Source organism: Cottoperca gobio, chromosome 6 (genome assembly GCF_900634415.1).
Source record: "Cottoperca gobio chromosome 6, fCotGob3.1, whole genome shotgun sequence".
In the NCBI taxonomy this organism is placed as follows: domain Eukaryota; kingdom Metazoa; phylum Chordata; class Actinopteri; order Perciformes; family Bovichtidae; genus Cottoperca; species Cottoperca gobio.
Genome location: NC_041360.1, coordinates 12,773,417 through 12,792,883, shown reverse-complemented (window position 1 = coordinate 12,792,883; position 19,467 = coordinate 12,773,417). Strand labels below are relative to the sequence as shown.

General features: G+C 39.8%; 1 protein-coding gene across 3 annotated transcripts; it reads right to left on the bottom strand.

Moving 5' to 3' along the window:
• Positions 1-138: 138 nt before the first annotated feature.
• On the bottom strand, positions 139-17,127 carry rfx4 (regulatory factor X, 4). Of its 3 annotated transcripts, none has more exons than XM_029433889.1 (18): positions 16,846-17,127; positions 14,354-14,440; positions 14,047-14,107; positions 11,519-11,642; positions 10,241-10,302; positions 9,449-9,662; positions 8,898-8,975; positions 8,598-8,761; positions 7,806-7,906; positions 7,636-7,694; positions 7,380-7,524; positions 6,947-7,041; positions 6,295-6,412; positions 4,404-4,523; positions 3,878-4,039; positions 3,620-3,779; positions 3,391-3,529; positions 139-1,139 (listed from the first exon to the last, which is right to left on the bottom strand). In XM_029433889.1, the coding sequence occupies exons 1-18, from the start codon at positions 16,886-16,888 to the stop codon at positions 867-869; spliced, it is 2,205 nt and encodes a 734-aa protein (XP_029289749.1). In that variant the 5' UTR covers positions 16,889-17,127; the 3' UTR covers positions 139-866. The 3 variants fall into 3 exon arrangements, with proteins under 3 accessions (XP_029289749.1, XP_029289751.1, XP_029289750.1); XM_029433891.1 differs by having other exon boundaries at positions 3,620-3,740; XM_029433890.1 differs by having other exon boundaries at positions 3,878-4,036.
• Between the last annotated feature and the right edge of the window lie 2,340 nt (positions 17,128-19,467).

Sequence of the window (19,467 nt, the reverse complement as noted above, 5' to 3'; positions counted from 1 at the left end):
TATATATATATATATACACATATATACATATACACATATATATATATATATATATATATATACACATATACATATATATATATATATATATATATATATATATATATACACACACATATATATATATATATTGTCACAGGAAAACAGCAAAAAAGCTTGCGACAGAATACACTCGCACAGTTGTTTTTGAGTCACAGCATTCAATCATTAAAAAAACTATCCAAGATTGATACACCTTAACACGTGGAACAAGGAGTTTATGATGTTGTATGTTTGGCTCTGTGCCACTGTATGTAACTGGTGTCCCAAAAGAACGTTAAGGCAGTACAGTTCATCCACATCCTGCAGCAAACCAAACTGCTGCAGAGAGCCCACAACAAGATGCTGCACAGTGCTGAGCAACAAGAGGCAACAGCGGTGTCACTGAGAATGTACTGGTGTCAGTGACAGCTTACAGCTCACTGATCCGTCAGTCATTGACAAAACTGACCGACTGAACTGTTGGTGGGATTATCTGTGTGCTGATGAGGGAAACAGAGGTGTACATTCCTTAAAACAAAGGCACAGCTTGGCAGCAGCATTGGACTCATAAAATGATTTTGCTGCAAGTTCAATCTATATGACTTGACTTTTCTTTCCTCCAGCAGTGAGATAAATTGTTGAAGAAATTTTATTAAACCTCCACACAAGTTACACCACAATCATCAGTCTTTTCAAATTGTCAGTACGTCCATACCATGATTCCTATTACCTTGCAACGGTACTCCCCACTTGATGTACTTGAATGGAAGTGTTCAGAGACTTTGCATCCACCAGTTTGGCAGGCCTGGAGCTTGCACACGGCCGTCCGGAGCGGTGTTTGCAGGCTATTTCGCCCAGCCTGTTGTGGCCTCTCCGTTGATGTAGGCAAAGCCGGGGAAATGCTGCGAGTGTTCGTACTCTGAGTTCCTGCGTGGACCCAGGGGAGAGTACATATCCCCAGAGGTGGCATAGCGGGATGAATGCATAGGTGGGCTGGTGTAACAGCTATTAGCTGGCGACACATCTGGCCACCGGGGGGCAACGGGCGCAGGGTGCAACCGAGGAGTACTGCCCATCAAGCAAGGCTCCATTCGAGACATCTGGCCGTTGAGCTGGTACTGTGGAAGGGAAGAAGAAGAGGAAAGACGTTATATTGATGCAGCGATGTAATCTATTGAGAGAAGCAAAACATATACAGTGACTAGATAAAGGCTCAATTAAAGATGATTTTCATTGCCAATCAATCTGCTGATAATTGTCTCGTTTGTTTATAAAATTATTATCAAAGAAAAGTAAAAGCATCAAATCAGCTAATTCATAGGGCAGAACTGTTAAATGTTCATTAATTTGCCTTGATTACTAATCAATGAATTGTCTAATTGAATATTAAGATATTCAGCTTTAGTGGACAATCTCAATTAGTTTTTCTCCCCCAGAATTCTGGACCTGAACATCTCTCATTGCTGAGCAGCACTGATCAACTCCATGCTTTCTCATATTATTTAGAATTTTTTTAATTAACTGTTGATGTCTAGAAACCGCTATCCTCTACAAGGGAAGAAATAGCCAAAGATTATTTCTTTAATAAAGGTCAAAATGCTGCCAGGAATACTGAATCCTAATTTACTAATAGGGCTCAAAGTAGACAGTTCTGATTCAGCCTATAATATACCGAGCATGTGTAACTTTATAATTGTACTATATAAACCCACGCCAGGTTGCTGAAACCAACACATACCCAGAACATGTACAAAGGACATGACCTCAGTGTTCTCAAGGGTAGCTATCGCCCTACTGATATCATATTTGATGCTGTGTTAGCCCTGTAGCGTTGGGTGTGAACTGACCCTGCTAATGGTAATTTCCTGTAAGGGGAAATTGCTTCACAAGTTGCACCAGTGGTCAAAATAGAAAATTAAGCCACTTGAGAAAATTAGACAGCAGCTCAGCTGAAAAAGTGGTTTTCCGGTGTTATTTTTGTTGCCTTTGGTGACAGAACCCAAACAGCTCTGACTAATCTGCCTATTGACAAACGTATTTTGAACAGATGGGGATCCGACAAGGTTTTGTGTTTGTCTCAGCTTCATCCCCAACCTCTCACACTCACAAAGCAAAGGCATTGTGCCCGATTTAAGTTCAGACAGGCTTAAAAGTGGAAGTAGGACCCTTTTCCCTTTTCTCACTAAATATAAACACGACAGTCGATTCCATTATGAGGGATCACGGCATGGAAAAAGACAGTCAGTGCAGGTCAGAGAGCAGAACAGACGGCTCAGCTGCCTCTTGTTCACAAGCAGAAAAGAGACCATTGAATAACAATATTTTAATAAACGCCCCTTTTGCCGTGCTCTGTGGCTACTGGCTCAAACAGATGAAGAGACTATTGAGAACTGGAAAGAGGAGCAACAGAGCAGGGCCCCTCTTGGCCCCGTCCGAGCCACCTTTCACTGTCTGCTTCCGCTGTGTGGAGAGGGTGATTCGGGGACTTTTAGAAACACTGCGACCGCTGAGGCCCAGCTGATCTCCTCCCACTATAAAGGCAGTGGAGGCTGGAGGGCCCTTGATGGGAAATTACCATCGAAAGAGTTACCAGCGACTCCATCTCAACAACAACCTTTCCTCTCTAATTTTAATTTTCTATTTACTTTACTTCTGTGCAAAGCATCCCCACACATCATCAATTAATATCATCATATGTATGTACATGTTGTACATGCTCTTTGGATGGATATAGTTTACCTATTAGTTACAGTTTGGATAAACACAAACTCATATTCACACACATTATTGCAGACGTCATATCCATTTTATTTTTGTTATTTACTAATGTGACATGGAGTTTCATCTCTCTGTGGACATCAGCAAAATCTGCAATTTAATCTGGACGCTGTTCTCGTCGGAGAAAAGTCACAACTACAATTTTGAGTTACTTGTACTTAATTTAAGAATTTCCATTTATACTTATACTCCACTACATTTCAGAGGTAAATATTAATAAAAAAAAATTAAATTAGTATTTTATATCATCCATAGTAATCATTATTCTTGCACTGATTCTATTATTTAATTATTTCTTAAATCACCTTACATTTGTAATACCTCCATTAGTAAATACTCAGCTTTCTGGTGCCTAGACTATTACTTCACTGCTGTTTTTATATCTAATTCTTATGTTTTTTTTCCTTTATTCCTTTGTGTATTATTGTTTTGTTTAAACTACTGGATGCCTTAATTTCCCTTGGAATTAATAAAGTTTCTTTCTATCTCTTTACTTTTGAATGTTTGATTCAATTTTGCTAATAATACTTTGGTACACAATTGTTTGACGTTCATTTGAAATGCCCCTGTTCTTGGGTGCCTGGGACTGACCTGTGCAGAAGACCGGTGATAGGCGGAGTAGTGGAGGGGGGCTGGGATCGCTGGCTCATGGGCCAGACTGGGATACTGGCTCTGGATGGAGTGAGGATGCTGGTTTGCGTAGCTGCCATAGTTGTAGCTACCAGTATACCTAGAACGGAGTAGGCAAGTCAAAACAAATTAAAGAAATTCTCCAACAAAATGAAAATGAATTTATGAATACTAACATCATCATAATTACCCGTGCTCCTCTCTGTAGACAGGCATCCGCTGGGTGGAGGATGGAGGTGGGACTGGAGGGCTGTTCCTCATGCAGGACAGCTGCTGTCCGGCCTCTGGAGTGGAGCCGCCGGCTGTTGTCACTGTGTATGTAAGGGACCAGGTATATGACTGAACAGCGCCTGGTAGACACATATATGGACACAAAGAAAATGTGTTGGCTCAAAGAAACTATGTGCGGTGAGAAGATGTCTGCGTGTGACTGTGAGGCCTGTCTCACCTGTGGTGGTGGGGACTCCGGTGTACTCTGGGGACACGGCTGCTGTGGGGGAGCTGGCCGAGGAAACGCCCACAGAGTGGACAGACCGAGCGGGAGAGTAAGATCCTGGAGACGGGGAGGTGGGGGTGGTTTCTTTCACCGGGAATTCCTCCTCTCTCTCTGCTAAAGATGCCAAGAGAGGAACACACATAATGCAACAATAAAATATGCAGTTACTTCCAGATCAAATACAAAATGCCCTCAAAACCACCTGTTCTTCCCAGCTACACCCCCCATGTTTTTATTTCCTAGTCGACGCCCTTCTTATTCTAATCTTTTCTTTAATTTGATTCTTATTTTGTTTTCTGCCTACATTAAAGAGTTTACTGCCGTTTTTTCTATCCTACATTATGTAAAGATTGAAAAAGCTCTTTAACAATTAACAAAAAATGACTTCCAGTGATTAAATCTTCTTATTCTACTACTATACAAGACTGCAGCTGTACTGTCATTAAATATCGATTGGACGTCCAGGTAGCGGTCTCACCTGTGCTGCCCTCTGCCTTCATGGCCCTCAGGAGGTCGTTGGCTCTCTCCTGGCAGTGCAGGGACTCCAGCAGGTAAAGCACATAATCATCGAACATGAGGTGGATCAGGTGGAAGGACCCTGCAGATAGACAGGATGCGTTATATATCGAGGAAGAAGACGACTCAGAGGTAATATGGAAGTTATTAGTAAAAAAGTTATGTGTAAAAACATGCTGACAGTGAGACTCAGTTGTTGAAAAAAACCCAAAAGGTCGTTAATGTTTTTATTCACTATCATTTAGTTGATTTATTGTTTGATCTATAAAATGTCAGATGATAAATGATTTGAGTTTGTTGCTCTTTCAGTACAGAACCCAAAGATATTAGTTTAATATGATATAAAATATGAAATGTCCATATTTAAATGTCTGAAAACTGCATTTTCTGCTATTTTTGCATGGAACATAACTATAATCTGTCGATGGACTCATCGATTATTCGGCTAATCGTTGCAGCTCTATGAGGGACATAAATGATGATGACCGTAACGACTGAAGCGTTTCTAAAAGCATCTGAGGGATGACTTCACATCCTGCAGACTGACAGGAGGGCCGCTGTTATTAAAAAGAAGCGAGTGCGCTTGTTTCCGTGTACCGAGTCAGTGCCAGAAATATGTCAGCTGACCCCAGGGTCGCACGGAAGATGAGACTGTGGCATGTGAGGGAGTGTCACAATTGTGTCATTGTGCGGGTTGCTGCTGCCGCCGTGTGCATAATAAACACTTGGCTATTCAAGGGAGCGGGGTGTAATACTGACCGGTCATAAAATGGAAAAGACAGGCAAACACTTCGGGAGAGGGGAGGGGCGGCTTTTGTTAATTAGCTGTTTGTGCACAGAGACCTGCTTTATCAAAACACTGCAACCAGCTGTGTCTTTGATATTCACAGACAGGGCCAAGCAGAGGGACGAGAAGACATTTTCTTTTCTTTCATTTTTACAACTCTTCTCTTATTGCAAACCTTGGTGGCGCACAACAATCTACCTAGTAGCAGACATGTCACTTGTTTCTCCTCTCTTCTCATTTTATGCTTGAGATACATACAGTAGAGAGACATCGAGAAATGCTTATTTGGTTGCACTGCATGGAGTTTAAAAATGTGCACCACTTTAAGTTCAGTAGTCATTTTCTGTGTTAACCTGTCTGTACCAGTAAGATCTTTATAACTGGAACTTTTACATGGACTTTCCTGCATTAGTGAAATTTAATCTTTTGTTTTGTTTTTGTTTAACGTGTGAAATATTCATGATGCAAAGCACAAATGATTCCTTATGTAAAGGGAAAGCTGGTCCATTAATGTTTAGCATAATCTAAATTACAAACATATTGCCTCATGAAAATCAACTCAATTATTATGTGAAGCAGGCTATAGCATATAGCTATAGAAAGCTATAGATATGGAAGCTACAGAAACGGGCAGGTTTAATGTTTTCCTTGAAGAATACTTTGTTTGTTATGTGATTTGAATTGAAGTCACTTTCATATTTTATTTCCCATAATACTAAACGTAGTATAAACTTATGATTTAGGGGCTACACATTTATGGTAAAATGCCAATTTCTGATGAGCTCTTCTGGACGGATGGTGTTGCGTTTTAAAAAGGGAGCCTTCATTGTGCCAGAATTATTTCAGTAAAGCCCGGGACAGAAGACAAAGCTCTTTTTTTGCAATGTAAGAAGTTATGTTGTTGTCTGACTAATGTTTCACCACTGAGATCTTTGGTATCTTCTGTGTCTCCGTGGTATGGGCTACAACAACTAACTGTTCTGTATATTAATGAAGCACTGTCACAGTTGTGTATTTCCAGCTCTCTGTTGCATTAAGAAATGATGACAAAGCATTAGGAGCTCACCAAAGCTGGGCGCGCTGTGGAGGGTCATATCCCGGATGACTCTGGTACCAAAACACGACCACATCAGCAGGAACTGTTGGGCCACCTTCTTCAGGCACCCGGGCCTCTTCCCTGCCACCTAGAGAAAACATTTCCATGAGAAAAGAGGGGGAAGGGTTGAGATGCCGGGTAGAATTAACCCCTGGGTCCACATTGGGGCTTAACCCTCAGGAACGAAAAACATGTCAACAAGTCAACTATTTAATTTGCCCTCAGGGACACGCCTTCCTATTGAACTATTGTCTGGGCAGTCCAAGACGTTGCCCGGGCGACCGAATTTTACAAGCCCATATCTGGCACATAATGGCCGCAAATGGGAAGCTTGAAGACATCATTAACTGGGAGGATTTCAATATAAGTGCCTCTGTGCAAGAAAGACACGCAGAGAAGGGTGGCTTTCAGCCGCAGGTATCTTTTTAAGGCTAAATAATCAGACTTCTGCTGCGCAAACACTTGAAACATTTAGCTAAAATTGACCTCTCAGCATCAAACATGGAACATGTATTAACTTTATTGGTGCAACTTGAACAAAGAACAGATACTTTATTCAAAAATGCTGAGTCCGACCAGGTTTAAACCCATATTTTCCCGAAATGAAATGAGTTGGTCTGACCTTGACGACACAGCGGTCCACCATTGAGTCCAGCCACTCGATGTACGCCTCAATCGGAGACTGCTCCTCCAATAGACGGTCAAACTCCTGATACACTGTGACAGGAGGGACAACGTCAGGTCACATGGTATTTTACATCACATGAAAACTGAGAAATTTGGCATCTTTATTCAACGACTTCCACGTATCTGTGACCTCCGACCCCTTCAGGACTGAATCAGAGGAGGGAGGCTGGAGTGAATTGGAGATGCTCGGCAGGGTGTTTCAGAGGAGAGCAAACTTGTTTAACCTTTTGGTCTCCATCTTTAATGCTTTGAGTCTGCTGGTCGTGGGAATGATTGTCCCTCTGTGTGCCATTTGTGTGGCAGTAAAGTGTAATTCTCTGTCTGGCTGGGTGCGTTAGAGTGGACTCAGTTTAAAAGCATGGACTTACAGTGGATAATAAGCTGCCTGTGCTCCTCTTGTGAGTCCTCCATGGTGTAAAGTGTCTGCTTGGTGATGCTGTTCAAGTCCACATTCCTCCAGTCCTCCAGCATTTGAAAGGTGATGTCAGCACTGTTTATCACAGTCCGAGATGCCTGGGGACAGATACATCGACAATATTACTAACACGAACATTCCCATATCCCTTATCAGCTGTGTTTGTTCATATGGATTTTATTAAAAAACATTCAGACCACAATACGCACCTGGCATAGATGGTTTAATGATGTTTGCCGCCTTAGAATCTGAGAAAATCTCCTGGATACTGAAAACAAAAAAGGGAGAAGAATATGGTTAGTCCTGTCAGTGACATCGTGTAAAATTTCTCTTTAAAAATAAGTAAACCATTATGACGAGTTCTGGATTTTATAATTACATTCAAATTTGATATTCCTCAGGTTTTCAGGAAGGTCGTGAAGTGCTATTTTTAGCCACTCATCAAGCTGTTTGGCAAATTTTCGAATAACCTGAGTCAAACTGTGTGGATGAGAGAAAACAGAAACACAATTAATACCTTAGACACCGTTCATAATCACCATTTATATTCTCTTAAACTCTTAAAATGTAAATAACCTCAAACTGATGAGGAAGAATGACAAAGCTAAAGACCAGTAAGTGGAAATTGAGTCAAAATACTGCTTCCGATCACAAAAATGTAATTTCACACTCAAAGATATTTAGTTTGTGACATGTGACAGAGAAAAGCACATATTTATGTTGCTTTTCTCTGAGAAACTATTTGATGATAAGTTGATTTTGTCAAACAACTAACTGAGAAATGGACTTCAGCCCCACAGCAAACCCTTTCACTTCATTTTGAATGTATTAGGGATGGTCTGCACGCAGTGATGGCACTGCACAAACAATTTGTTTTAAACAATAAAACTCTCAAATCATGCTGCTTCTACAGCTGTATAATATAGTGAAAAGTATAGTATCGTAAGAAGTCCATACACCTTTAAAATAAAGGGTATTAATAATAAGAAAAGACTTGCAAGGCAGTCTAACGTTTGGTAAACGGCTTTATTCACTCGACTAAATGATAACCACTGCTGTTAATGCAGCAGCAGGAATTTACACAGAGCAGTAAAATATACCGTCCTATACAGTTTTAGTAACAACAGATAAGAAAATGGTAAAAAATGAAGGTTACACAACAGGTTCTCACCTGTCAGGCAGTGCTTGCAGGACGGTGGGCATCAGCACCCCGGAGATGGCCTTGTAGAGGATGGAGTCGCAAACACCGACTATGTTCACCACGGTGGTGGAGCCGAGGACGGGGAGCATGTGGGGCGGCATGCCCTGCCAGAAGTGCAGCAAGAAGCTTTGCACCTGAAAGTACCACACACACATCACGATATTCAGTATTACAGGAAATAAAAGTTCTTCTTTTAACATTTTTAAAAGCTGTAGGAATCAGTTACATACAATCGAACATTTAGTTGAAATGGATAAAATGGTTTAAAACCTCATCAAAGTTGGCTCGAATAACAGTGTCCAGTATCCTCTGACAGTGCGTCCTGTACATCATGATGAAGGTTGACACCTGTTGGGAACAACACAGGATTAATCTAATTGCTTCACAAACTTAACCGTATTTTCTCTTTTGGGGAAAGTAAAACAAAAAGTGGTACAAAAACAAGAGAATAAATCTTGTACAAAGCATGTGAACCAATAAATACATGTTACAGGTCTAGGCTGGAGCGGAGTAATATAAAACGAGCTTTAGAGATCAGCAAAACACAAACCATTTAAAATCATGGCCCCTCTTTAAAAGCCGGACAGCTAGTGCCTGTCCTTTGTCCATTGCTAGATCTTATTATCTCCCCCAAAAGATTAAGAGTTAGTGAGGAGCCAGCATATAAATCCTCAAGGTCCTTCTCTAAGTGTGAACAGTGAAGGTCCCGAGGCAGATAAAAGGCTGGAGCCAGAGGGGGCGCAGAGATGGTGAGATGGCAGGGAGAGGGGTGGGGGGGCGGGGGGTTGGTGTAAGGATGGACTTTTAACACTCCTGTTTACCCTCTCTTCTGGCAGGCTGGCGGGCAAATTTAGGTCTTTGACATTTGGAAACTCTGGCAGGAGCGTCCCCAGTTTGGAGCGTGGTGAATACGCCACTGTCTGCTTCGTGACCTCTTTCTTCCCCGTCTCGTTCACCCACGCCGCTCCCTTTTTGGAGTACATCACATCATAATACTGAGAGGACTCCTTCACCGCTATGCCGTAGTAGTGGTACCTAAGGAGAGTGAACGGGTGAATAACATCTTTTAAGAACAAACGTCTAAAACTATAGATATAGAAAACTGTGAAAGAAAAACTTAAGTAAAATAATTAAAATAACGCATTTTATAAAAAATAAATATATACACATACATACATTTGTTAGGATTTTTTATGAATTTGTTGAATAGTTAGTTTCATCAGATTAGATGTTTCTCTCCAATTTTGTATTTGTTTTATATCATTTGAAAGAACTAAATCTTATCCAAACATGTAGTCTACAACTTCACATCTTTACTAATATTAAATGTGATGAATGCTTTAAGATTTTCTTCTAGTAAAATATTTTATTTTTTTATTATTTTGACCTCAGGACCACAATGTAATTCAGTTATTTGAACTTTAAGTGTTAAAATCTTAACTTAACAGTTGGTTTGTGTTGTATACTGTTAATAGTTTGTTTCATTTTGTATTCTTGTTTCTGCAAGTGCTCCATGCTCCATGTTTTATTGAGTTTGTCTTTAGTTTTTTGGGGAGAGGGTTTGTGAATAAGTGTGTACTATGTCGGTAGTTTATGAAATAAAACCAACTTACTTAGACTGCCCTCTTGTCCCCAGTCTTCTGGTAGTTAATGCTGGAAACTGTTGCCTTATGATCTGTTCAGTGTAGAAGAGAAAACTTTATTCAGTGTGCTGTAACTAAAGAGTGAGAGCTTGAACTTTGTTTGACGTTATATCAAATTTATCCCAGAATTTCACAGTAATTCATGAAAATTAAGATAAAAAGACAAGAAAGTGGAAACAGGTGACGCAAAGAACCGACTATGAAAAAATACCAACTTGTGTATTTTTCAGAAAACGGTAGGGGAAAGTGCTTAATAACGTTTGTCAGGAGAACAACATGAAAGTCTCAAAGCTGTATCCACAGGGAGGTCTGTGAGGACAAAAAAAGCTTTGAGAACCATCCATTTATGACATCCAGGGGTATTACTTTTTTCCCTATATCAACAGTCTCCCCTCATCTGTCCATCCACCCATCCTCTCTCCTTCTGCACTCCCTCCTTCTTCCTTTCCTCTCTTTTTGTCCAAAGAGATTGGCTGCTTGGTCCAGCTCCTGGTGCAGAAACTTTAGCAAACAGTGTAGCTCTCCATTGTGTAGGATGAAAAAAGAGGCCAAGCTGTGAAGTTTCTGTCAGGCCCCGCTTGATAAATGAGCAGACAGGGAGGCAGTCCGGGCCCTCTCTCGTTTTTTTGTCCTGAATCAATGAAGCCTTCCTAAAGGACACCCCACACTGCTCCAGCCACTGATCTAACATTCCGCAACATCTCACCCTTCCAAATTTCCTTTAATTACACATTAATCCAGGCCCCTTCTCTTTTTCAATATCTTCCGACAGGAGCTGTGGAGGGGCGGGGGTGGGCCGGGTTGGGGGTTGGGGCCGGAGTCCAGGGTACCGGGGATGGCTGGGGGTAGGAAGGCTGAGGAACTTCTTGGGGTTGTGGGAACAGACGAAAGCACATCTCCTTTGGCTCGAGATTATGTGTTCAGTGAGCGACCGCAGAGCTTTGCTCGCTTCACACTGAGCTGCAGTTGATATTACTTCAACAGCAGCCAGAGCTGCAGCACAAAACCAACCCAGGCATGAAATGGTCACACTAATGCTCACGGCTGATTTAGTGCATGAGATTATCGCTTTTGTAAGACATCTGAGTGTTGTTTTGCATCTTCTTCTGTTGAGTCATTTTTGCTCTAATTACTTTAAACTTACAGTGCATGTATAAATGTATTTACACATTAAAAAGACTACAGATGTAGTTTCATGTGTGGGAATGATGAGCAGTTCCTTCATCTCCACTGATGTTTGAATATTACCTTTCCAAAGCTGGCCGCATTCACAGGCTGCGTGTCGTTTTTTTCACTGAAGTCTAGGTAATGCATGTAGAGGGCACTTCGGGGGATACACACACCTTCAGCTATCTCATAGTTCTCTTCTAGCCTGCGGATGACAATTAGGAGTCGTCAGTGCACAAAAAAAAAATCAAATAAGGAAGTTTGAGCATTGTTCATTTGAATGCATTAGTTATAACTTTAAACAGGCCTCTTATGATCGTGGCATCTTTTGGTAAAAATGGTGAAGAATGAGCGGTAACTTACTGTGTAAATGTTCAGACGTTCATGTCAGCTAAATTAATACATGCAGTGAAATAAGACAATTCTATTTTATTAAATTATATGATGTTAAAGTTTCAGCCGGTGTATGGCTTTAGTGCAGTCTTAACAGATTACTTAGTTACAGTAATTTATGTGTGGGAAATAAATTCTAGCACTGATTTACAACTTCAAAGTCTCAGTGAATGCTATGGATTTTATTTTCCTTTTTCCTTTGTCTTAACTGTAAACCATTTGATCATCCATTTGCGAACAAAAGAAATCCCTCAACACAGTTTTAAAGCTGGAAATACTGATCGTCAAACACATATTTAATCACATTGTCTGCGTACAACTTACAAGTAACAACAAAAGGTCCAATAATTAAATAGGAACAGACCCAAATGTGAGCCTTGAGGTACACCAGCATCATTACAGGGATTTCTGATTTCTTATCAACCAAGCAAACACAATGTTTCCTGTTTGAGTTTAGATTTTTACCTGTTTTGTGGCACATTTGCCTATTTAGGTAATTCAATTAGATTCATTTATGGTTTTGATAGCTTTAAAACAAAAAAATGTGATCAGTAAAGACAGCCCCTAACACATCATCTGTCTCTTTTAAAATTCAAACGGCAGATAAAAATACATCCTGCAAAAATAGTGCTAATCGGTCTGTAGTGATTAATGACTATAACTTGGCAGCCATATTTGAGAAATGGCGTATTCACTGTTTTTCAAATGTTTAGTACAAATCCCTCAGCAATGAATCAGATGTTTTCATAGCAGGAGGAGCCCTGTTAAATGTAATGAACATTTCCCAGAGGAAACGATCACCATTCATCAGTTGCAGTTTGGATCAGGTCACTTCTCTGATGGTCAGAACAGAAAACTGAAGTTTGTATGAGCAACAGATTAAAGATTCTGGATCTTCCCCGAGTTAACAAACTACATATTGAATCCTGCCACCACCTCACCTGCATTTTTACTTACGCTTTTTAAAATAAAATATGTCCAACTTCTCTGTTAGTTTCTTCAGTTGTTATCAGATTAATTTATTTTATAATGTTGACTTCAATGTTTGCTATGCCTTTCTGAGCTTTTGTAATCTTTTTCCCCGTCCTAAATAAATGCCTCTTATGTTGAGTTTTATTCTTGTGGGATGTAATTGGCCACTAAGAGACGGGTCCTGTTGTTTTATGAGCCATGACTGTATTGTTTCAGTGAGCGGCAGGCGATGATCTCGATGACCTGACTTACATTTCCTTTTCTTCTGAATCATTGTTAATGTTTTCAGTGGAATAACAGACATTCAACTTTGTTTAGAAACTACTGCACTTTCGAGACCGATTAATTCACTAATGGTTATTCTGTATATTTCTGGTTTAAAGATATAAACCTCATTTTAGTTACCTTTCTGAAACTCAAATGCAAACTGTGGTCAAACTGTTTTCTTTCTGGTTTAATAATGAAAACACAATCTGAAATCAAAAACTCATCATTATGGATGCAAACATAAAGGTATTGTTAACTTTTACTGCAACATCCCGCTGAAATATAATATTAATATATATATATATATATTATATAAGTCTCTAAATGCACTGTGAAATTATTACAGAGGCTAATTATAGTATCATTTATGTAAATAATGATTCTCTTTAAAAAGGTACATTGACCCAACTCATGTTCCTCACACTGGGTTTCAGCCCCCCACAGTGCAGCTTAAATCAGTATAAATATTCATTATATCCATGTGCTTTTTGAATGCTATTAAGTAAATGGTGTCATTGGTCATAGGGCTGTGCATCAGACAGGCACATATAAATTGGAGGCATGTGTGGGGTTTGTAATGTATACATGTGGAGGACATGAAAGATCTGTTGCATGTAAGATATGTGTATGTTAGATGTCTCTATTGTCGAACAGCAGTGCAGAGTTCAAATCAAACTTCCCAGTGAGGACAAATAAAACATAAAATCTTATCAGATTATTTTTGATCAGATGCAAAAAAATAAAACACAAAATGATAAAGGAAAATTCTTGATTTAATATTCAGCATTAATATTTTATGTTCCACATGGAGAGTGGAAGCTTAAATAATATTTTTTAGAAGACTTGCTAAACCTTTTTTTTTATATTAATTCACAATATTTACACTTGATTTGTTTAGTTATTTCTCCCTTTACATACAACTGAGGGAAAACATTATTTAACACATTTATATATATTTATTATATTTAACAACTTACCATTCCAGAGTAGCCGGTGTCGAATGTGGTTTGGAGGCTCTGTTGTTTTCTTTCTCTTCATCTGTAACACACAACACATTTAGGATTTTAGGGCAAAACTAAGTGGATCAGATAAAATGAAACATCACAAATGTGATGTGAAAGTTTGTAAAACCGACACAATAATAAAAACTTGGTCATGGCTAGTACAATAGATGTCATGGTTAAATGACATCCATTGTACCAAACATCAACTATAAGAGTAATGAATTAGGTTAAATGACAGTGAAGTCAGTAGTTTTAGTGTAACAGTGTTTGTCCTGCTTACGTTCATCGTTGGACATGTTCCCCAGAGACGTGTGACTGGAGTATCGCTTGCTCTCACTCTCGTTGAGGCATCTTTCAATCCAACTCTCTAAAAAAGACATGATGGACCACAGATCACAGAGCTGGACAAACTGTAATGCAACGCCTCGTAGTACAACTCAAAAAAAAATATTTTTACGTTTGAATGAATATGGTCAAAAAAACATGTTTTTAAAGATGTACTAGAAGGTCTTTTAATTGTCATTTGGCTAAAACATCAGCAGTACTTATATATTTCTTTGTATTCATTTTCATTGAAACTGAAACTGTAAATACATTTTTTTTTTTTTTAAGAATCCTGAAGTGAACTAATTTTGTCCTGAAGTAGAATAGAGCCCAAGTGTATTTACATAAACAGTTCAAATCACTGCCTATACAAGACACTTTAAATGTCACTAATGTGACAGGGCGAACTGACAACAATCGATTGTATGGGCAGCGGTGCAGCCATGGCTCTATTTGAGATGTTTTCACCAGGACGGCAGGAATCCAGCATTGTTCCCAGGAGACTACGAGCGTACACACTCGCTTAAAAGGGCCTGTGCACATTACTGAGGCAGTCTGGTGGAATAGAGGCCATTGTCCTGTTTTAATTTCTACTTAGAAATAGCTCAACTGGTGTGCTTTCTGTGACCGAGCAGCAGCAAAACATCAACGCTTTCATGTAGAAACAGCCTGAGACGTAGAGTGGAAACCATTTAAAATGATTAAGTTATTCAGTATTTGATAAATGTAATTATAAGGGCATTGCATATAATTAATATTATTCTTGTTCATTTAAATGCAACATTTTCTGAGTTTTATTTTTGTTTTATAATAATAAGCTTCAGTACAACGTCTTCTTTACCAGCAACTTGTCCTTCACTGAACGAACAGAGCAGTGGAATAAAAAGTATCATGTTTGAATAAAAACCTTGTGAGGCAGTCAAAACTACCTCAGACGTTTACTCAGCACATAAAGTACAAAATAAAAACTCTCCACATAATATTTATTAAAATCTTTTTTTGCTGCATGTGAACTGACAACCATCACCACAGCAGCTGTTGCTAGGACAGACTCCTGGCAGGACGACCTGGTGGAGCAGCCCACGGCCGATTCAGAGGAGGTCACAGATATTCAAAAGTTTTAGAAGTTTACAGGCGATGAGGAATCTACAGCTCGATGTTCTGCACGTGCTGATAGAAAAGGTCGGACTGCATCACCGCAGCTCAGGAGCAGAAACTGAAAACTCACGACATGGAACGTGTTTTTAAAAAATAGATTATCATTAGAAGTTTACCCTTTAATGATCTTAATGACTGCGTTTATAATTATCATCACCTTCAACATCACTAACTGATTAACAGTACTCTCCATGCCAATCAGAATGACAAAAAATTGCATTTGCTATTTAACTTTGACTAAAACAGTACCAGCGTCACTGACGGCCTTCTGACAAGTCTCATCATTTAGCGACAGCATTTGTTCATGTCTACCAAAAAAAAAAAAAGAACAACAACCTGGAAATGAAAAAGTGAGTCCACTGAGGTGAAGTTAATTCTCCACTGAGGTGAAGTTAATTCTCCACAGAGGCTCAGATCTCAAGCTTCATTTGCCACAGGAACAGATAAATTGGGGATCTAAATAATTGGATTAAATTTGATCAACAAGTGAAACGGATGTTCACTCATTTATTAACACACATTCAGGGATAAACTACTCAGCACTGCACCAGCATACTACAAAGTGTAAATTATCTTAAAATGATTTAACTCAATTAATCACCTTTAATAATTGTGACACATTTAGATACATTGAAACTGTTTTATTTCAATCCTTTAATCAGATTGGACATTAATCATTAATGTTTCTGAAAAGCAAATAATGTAGTCACTCTTACCAGATAAGATACAAATATATTTTACTGATAGATTCTCAGTAAAGTTCAGTTTTGAAGTTGAAATAAACGCTTTAGTTTTCCAATCTCGGACAAAAAAACCAACAACAGTAAAGTGAGCCAAAAAGAGCTGATGCATAATACTTTAAAGTCCACCATGATGTGCACTTGCTGTTTTTATTCCTCCACTGCTAATGATCACAGAGATAAAACTGGTTTAACTGAAAACAGCAATAAGCCACTGGACCGAGCCAATACTGAAAGATTTAAGAGCTACTTTACTGCTTTCTGTGACTTTTCTTTAATCAGAAGACAAGTGACACACATAAAACAACAGCACCTCTCGTGACCAAAAACACTCATTCATAAATAACTTAGCAAATAGAAATAAAATAAATAGGTGATAAACGGTAAAAAACCAACAGCCGAGCATCCAGACAGTTCCTCGGAATGACTGCAGAGAAAGTTTTAAACTTCCAGAAGAGCAGCAGCAGAAACTCACAACGTTTCTGAACAGAAGCTGGTTTTCTCAACACATCCAGACAAAGCAAAGCGAGCAGAGATTAACAGGACTGACCTGTGGAATCCATATCAGGCTCCTCCAGCAGCCCGCAATGCATCCTCTTCCCATCAACGACACTGGCTCCTCCAAGAAAATGGCTTAGTGCACGTTTCCCCCTCCTCAGCGGCTCTCCCCTTGTCTCGCTCTGTGTTTCCGTGACCACTGCCCGTCACAGGAGATGTTGAGGATCTGAGGTTCGCCCAGAGAGGGGTGGTGTTGGTGGAGGAAAAGGGGGGAGGTGGGAATAAGGGAGGAAAGGGGGGTAGAGACTCCAGAAATCCAGCGGGGGGAAAGCCAGACCCGTCAAAATGTTTGCTGATGTTTCATGGGAAAGGGGCTGATTTTATAGGAGCCCTGATGGGGACATGTCATTGATAGGCTTGGAAGGCTGATGAATGGCCCCAAGTCAGATGGGGATGTGGCAAGGCTCACTGGAAGTCTTTTGTGGGGCTGTTTTGAATAAGAAAAGCTCCCTCCCAACGAAAAAAAAGAGGCTTAGATCTACGCAGTCCTAACACTGTGGCCTCCCCGTCTTCCATTATGGCATTTAATACGTTTTTATACACCCCAGAGCTCCATATAAACATACATCCCTACACAACCGCCGCTCCTGCCTTTCCTTCTCATTTTAACTCCCATTTTCACATCCCACGGACACTTGTTGCCACATTTGGTCAGTTTCTCACTTCATTCCACCATTAATCCATCTTTGCGATAACTTTTTCACATATTTGACATATCTTGTGCTCACACAAACATTCAGACATGCTAAAAACTGCACCAATGTGGATTTTATTTGTGGACTTCTCACTGCTTTTCACTCACTCTTTCCCTGTGGCAACCTTATTTTTGGTGTGCCTCTGAGAAGAGGGAACGGTCACAAAGGGGGGGAAGTAAAAGTGCAAAGCCCGAGGCTGGGAGGGCTCTGATGGAGTGCCTGAGAGCTGGAGAAGCGAAAGCTGTGATTAGAATATGAATGGAACCACATGAGAGGGGGAGAGGAGTGGGGAGAGAAGAGGGGAGAGGAGAAAGGCGGATTATGGCTGAATTACTCACCACACCATGGATAGCAAAGGAAGACTTTCTCTACCAGTGCGCAGGCGTGGGCGCCGCCGCCGCTGCTGCTACTCACCGACACACACCGACACACACACCATGCAGCCACCTAGGAGCATGTGTGGGACAGGGTGGCAGCAACATCACATGGGACACTGTGCACAGGGTCATACTTTGCTAGAACAGGTCTGTGCATCCATTCAAACTCATGTGAGAAGAAAAAAGCTGCCGGAATGAGTGACAGGTCAAAAGGACTTTAGAAAAATAAAATAAATACAAACATAAAAAACCCCAGCATCATCATAACATTTTAATAATTTTTGACTCGTCTGTAAATAACCTTAGTGTCGAACAAAAGATGAAACAAGAAATATAATTTAACAACCTACTAATGAGAACCCTATTCAGAGGCCTAAATGGTGGCTAGTGCAAAGCCGTGACCTCAAAGGAGGATCTAATTAATTTCAGTCAAATAAGGAGAAGGTGGAGTCTGTATCTCCCTCAGTGGACGACGTCTTTTTTTCATCCTGTTATCTGCTTATTAGAGCCTCATAAAATAGGACAGGTGCAGCCACCAAAAGAGCTTCTTCCACTCACACTACACAAACGGATGTGTACTGCTTTTGTTCCGTGAAAAGGCCCCAATTGAGTTGTGTGTGTGTGTGTGTGTGTGTATGTGCGAGTGGGGGGTACGGTTACGCTACATATGACATGTTGGTGGTATTAAGGCTTCGGTTTAAAAGAGGAAACCGTATGACTCAAAGCAACTTTCTTTTCCCGTTGACATGACTGAAGGTGTCGCTGTGCATATCTCCATACGTCCTCATTGAGCTTCCAGCCGTCTGCTCGTCACATGAAACCTGCAGGACTGGTCAAACTAAAACAAATAAAACACCCAAAACAAAACTCTTTCTGACGGTTTTATGAGCAACCAATTAGATTCTAATGGACTTCATCAGGCAGCAAATACATTATACCTAAATCTCAAGTTTAATATGAGCTGGCTGATAATTCTGTATTATTGCTCGTTGGTTTTCTTTTGGGGAATCAAATCATGATGGTGTTATATTAAGTTATCTCAAATTGTAAAAAAAAACTAAACATAACGCTACAATGATTGAACTTCTTTTGGTGTTTTCTTTAGTCCTTCTTTGGGTTTAGGACTTCTGGTCCGACAAATGAAGATATTTGATGAAATTATCTTGGGCTTTGTGACTGACAGCCATTATCACAAGTTATAGACTAAACGACCAATTCATTAATCAAGAAAATAACCAACAGATGAACAAAAATAATCGTTAGTTGCAGCCCACAAACAAAACTTAGTTACATTTTTGGCGACGTTATGAAGTGGAACATATTAATTTCTTTAGTTTGCTAAATCGTTACATATATCAGGAAATATACTTATTTTTTATTATTTCAAACACTGCTATAAAAAATGTCAGTTGTGCATTTCAGTGGACCTGTAAATATAGGAGTGCTTTCTCACCATTATCAGATTTTAAAATATACTTCGGTCTATTTATATTTTATTTGTTGACAATAAATTAAAATGATTTGTATATTTACACTGTTTAA

Coding starts and splice junctions, on each gene's coding strand:
- rfx4 (XM_029433889.1), bottom strand. CDS start 16,888: ATGCATTGCGGGCTGCTGGAGGAGCCTGATATGGATTCCACAG. Junction 14,441..16,845: donor GCCTGATATGGATTCCACAG/GTCAGTCCTGTT, acceptor TGTCTTTTTTAG/AGAGTTGGATTGAAAGATGC. Junction 7,525..7,635: donor CATTAAACCATCTATGCCAG/GTGCGTATTGTG, acceptor ATCTGTCCCCAG/GCATCTCGGACTGTGATAAA.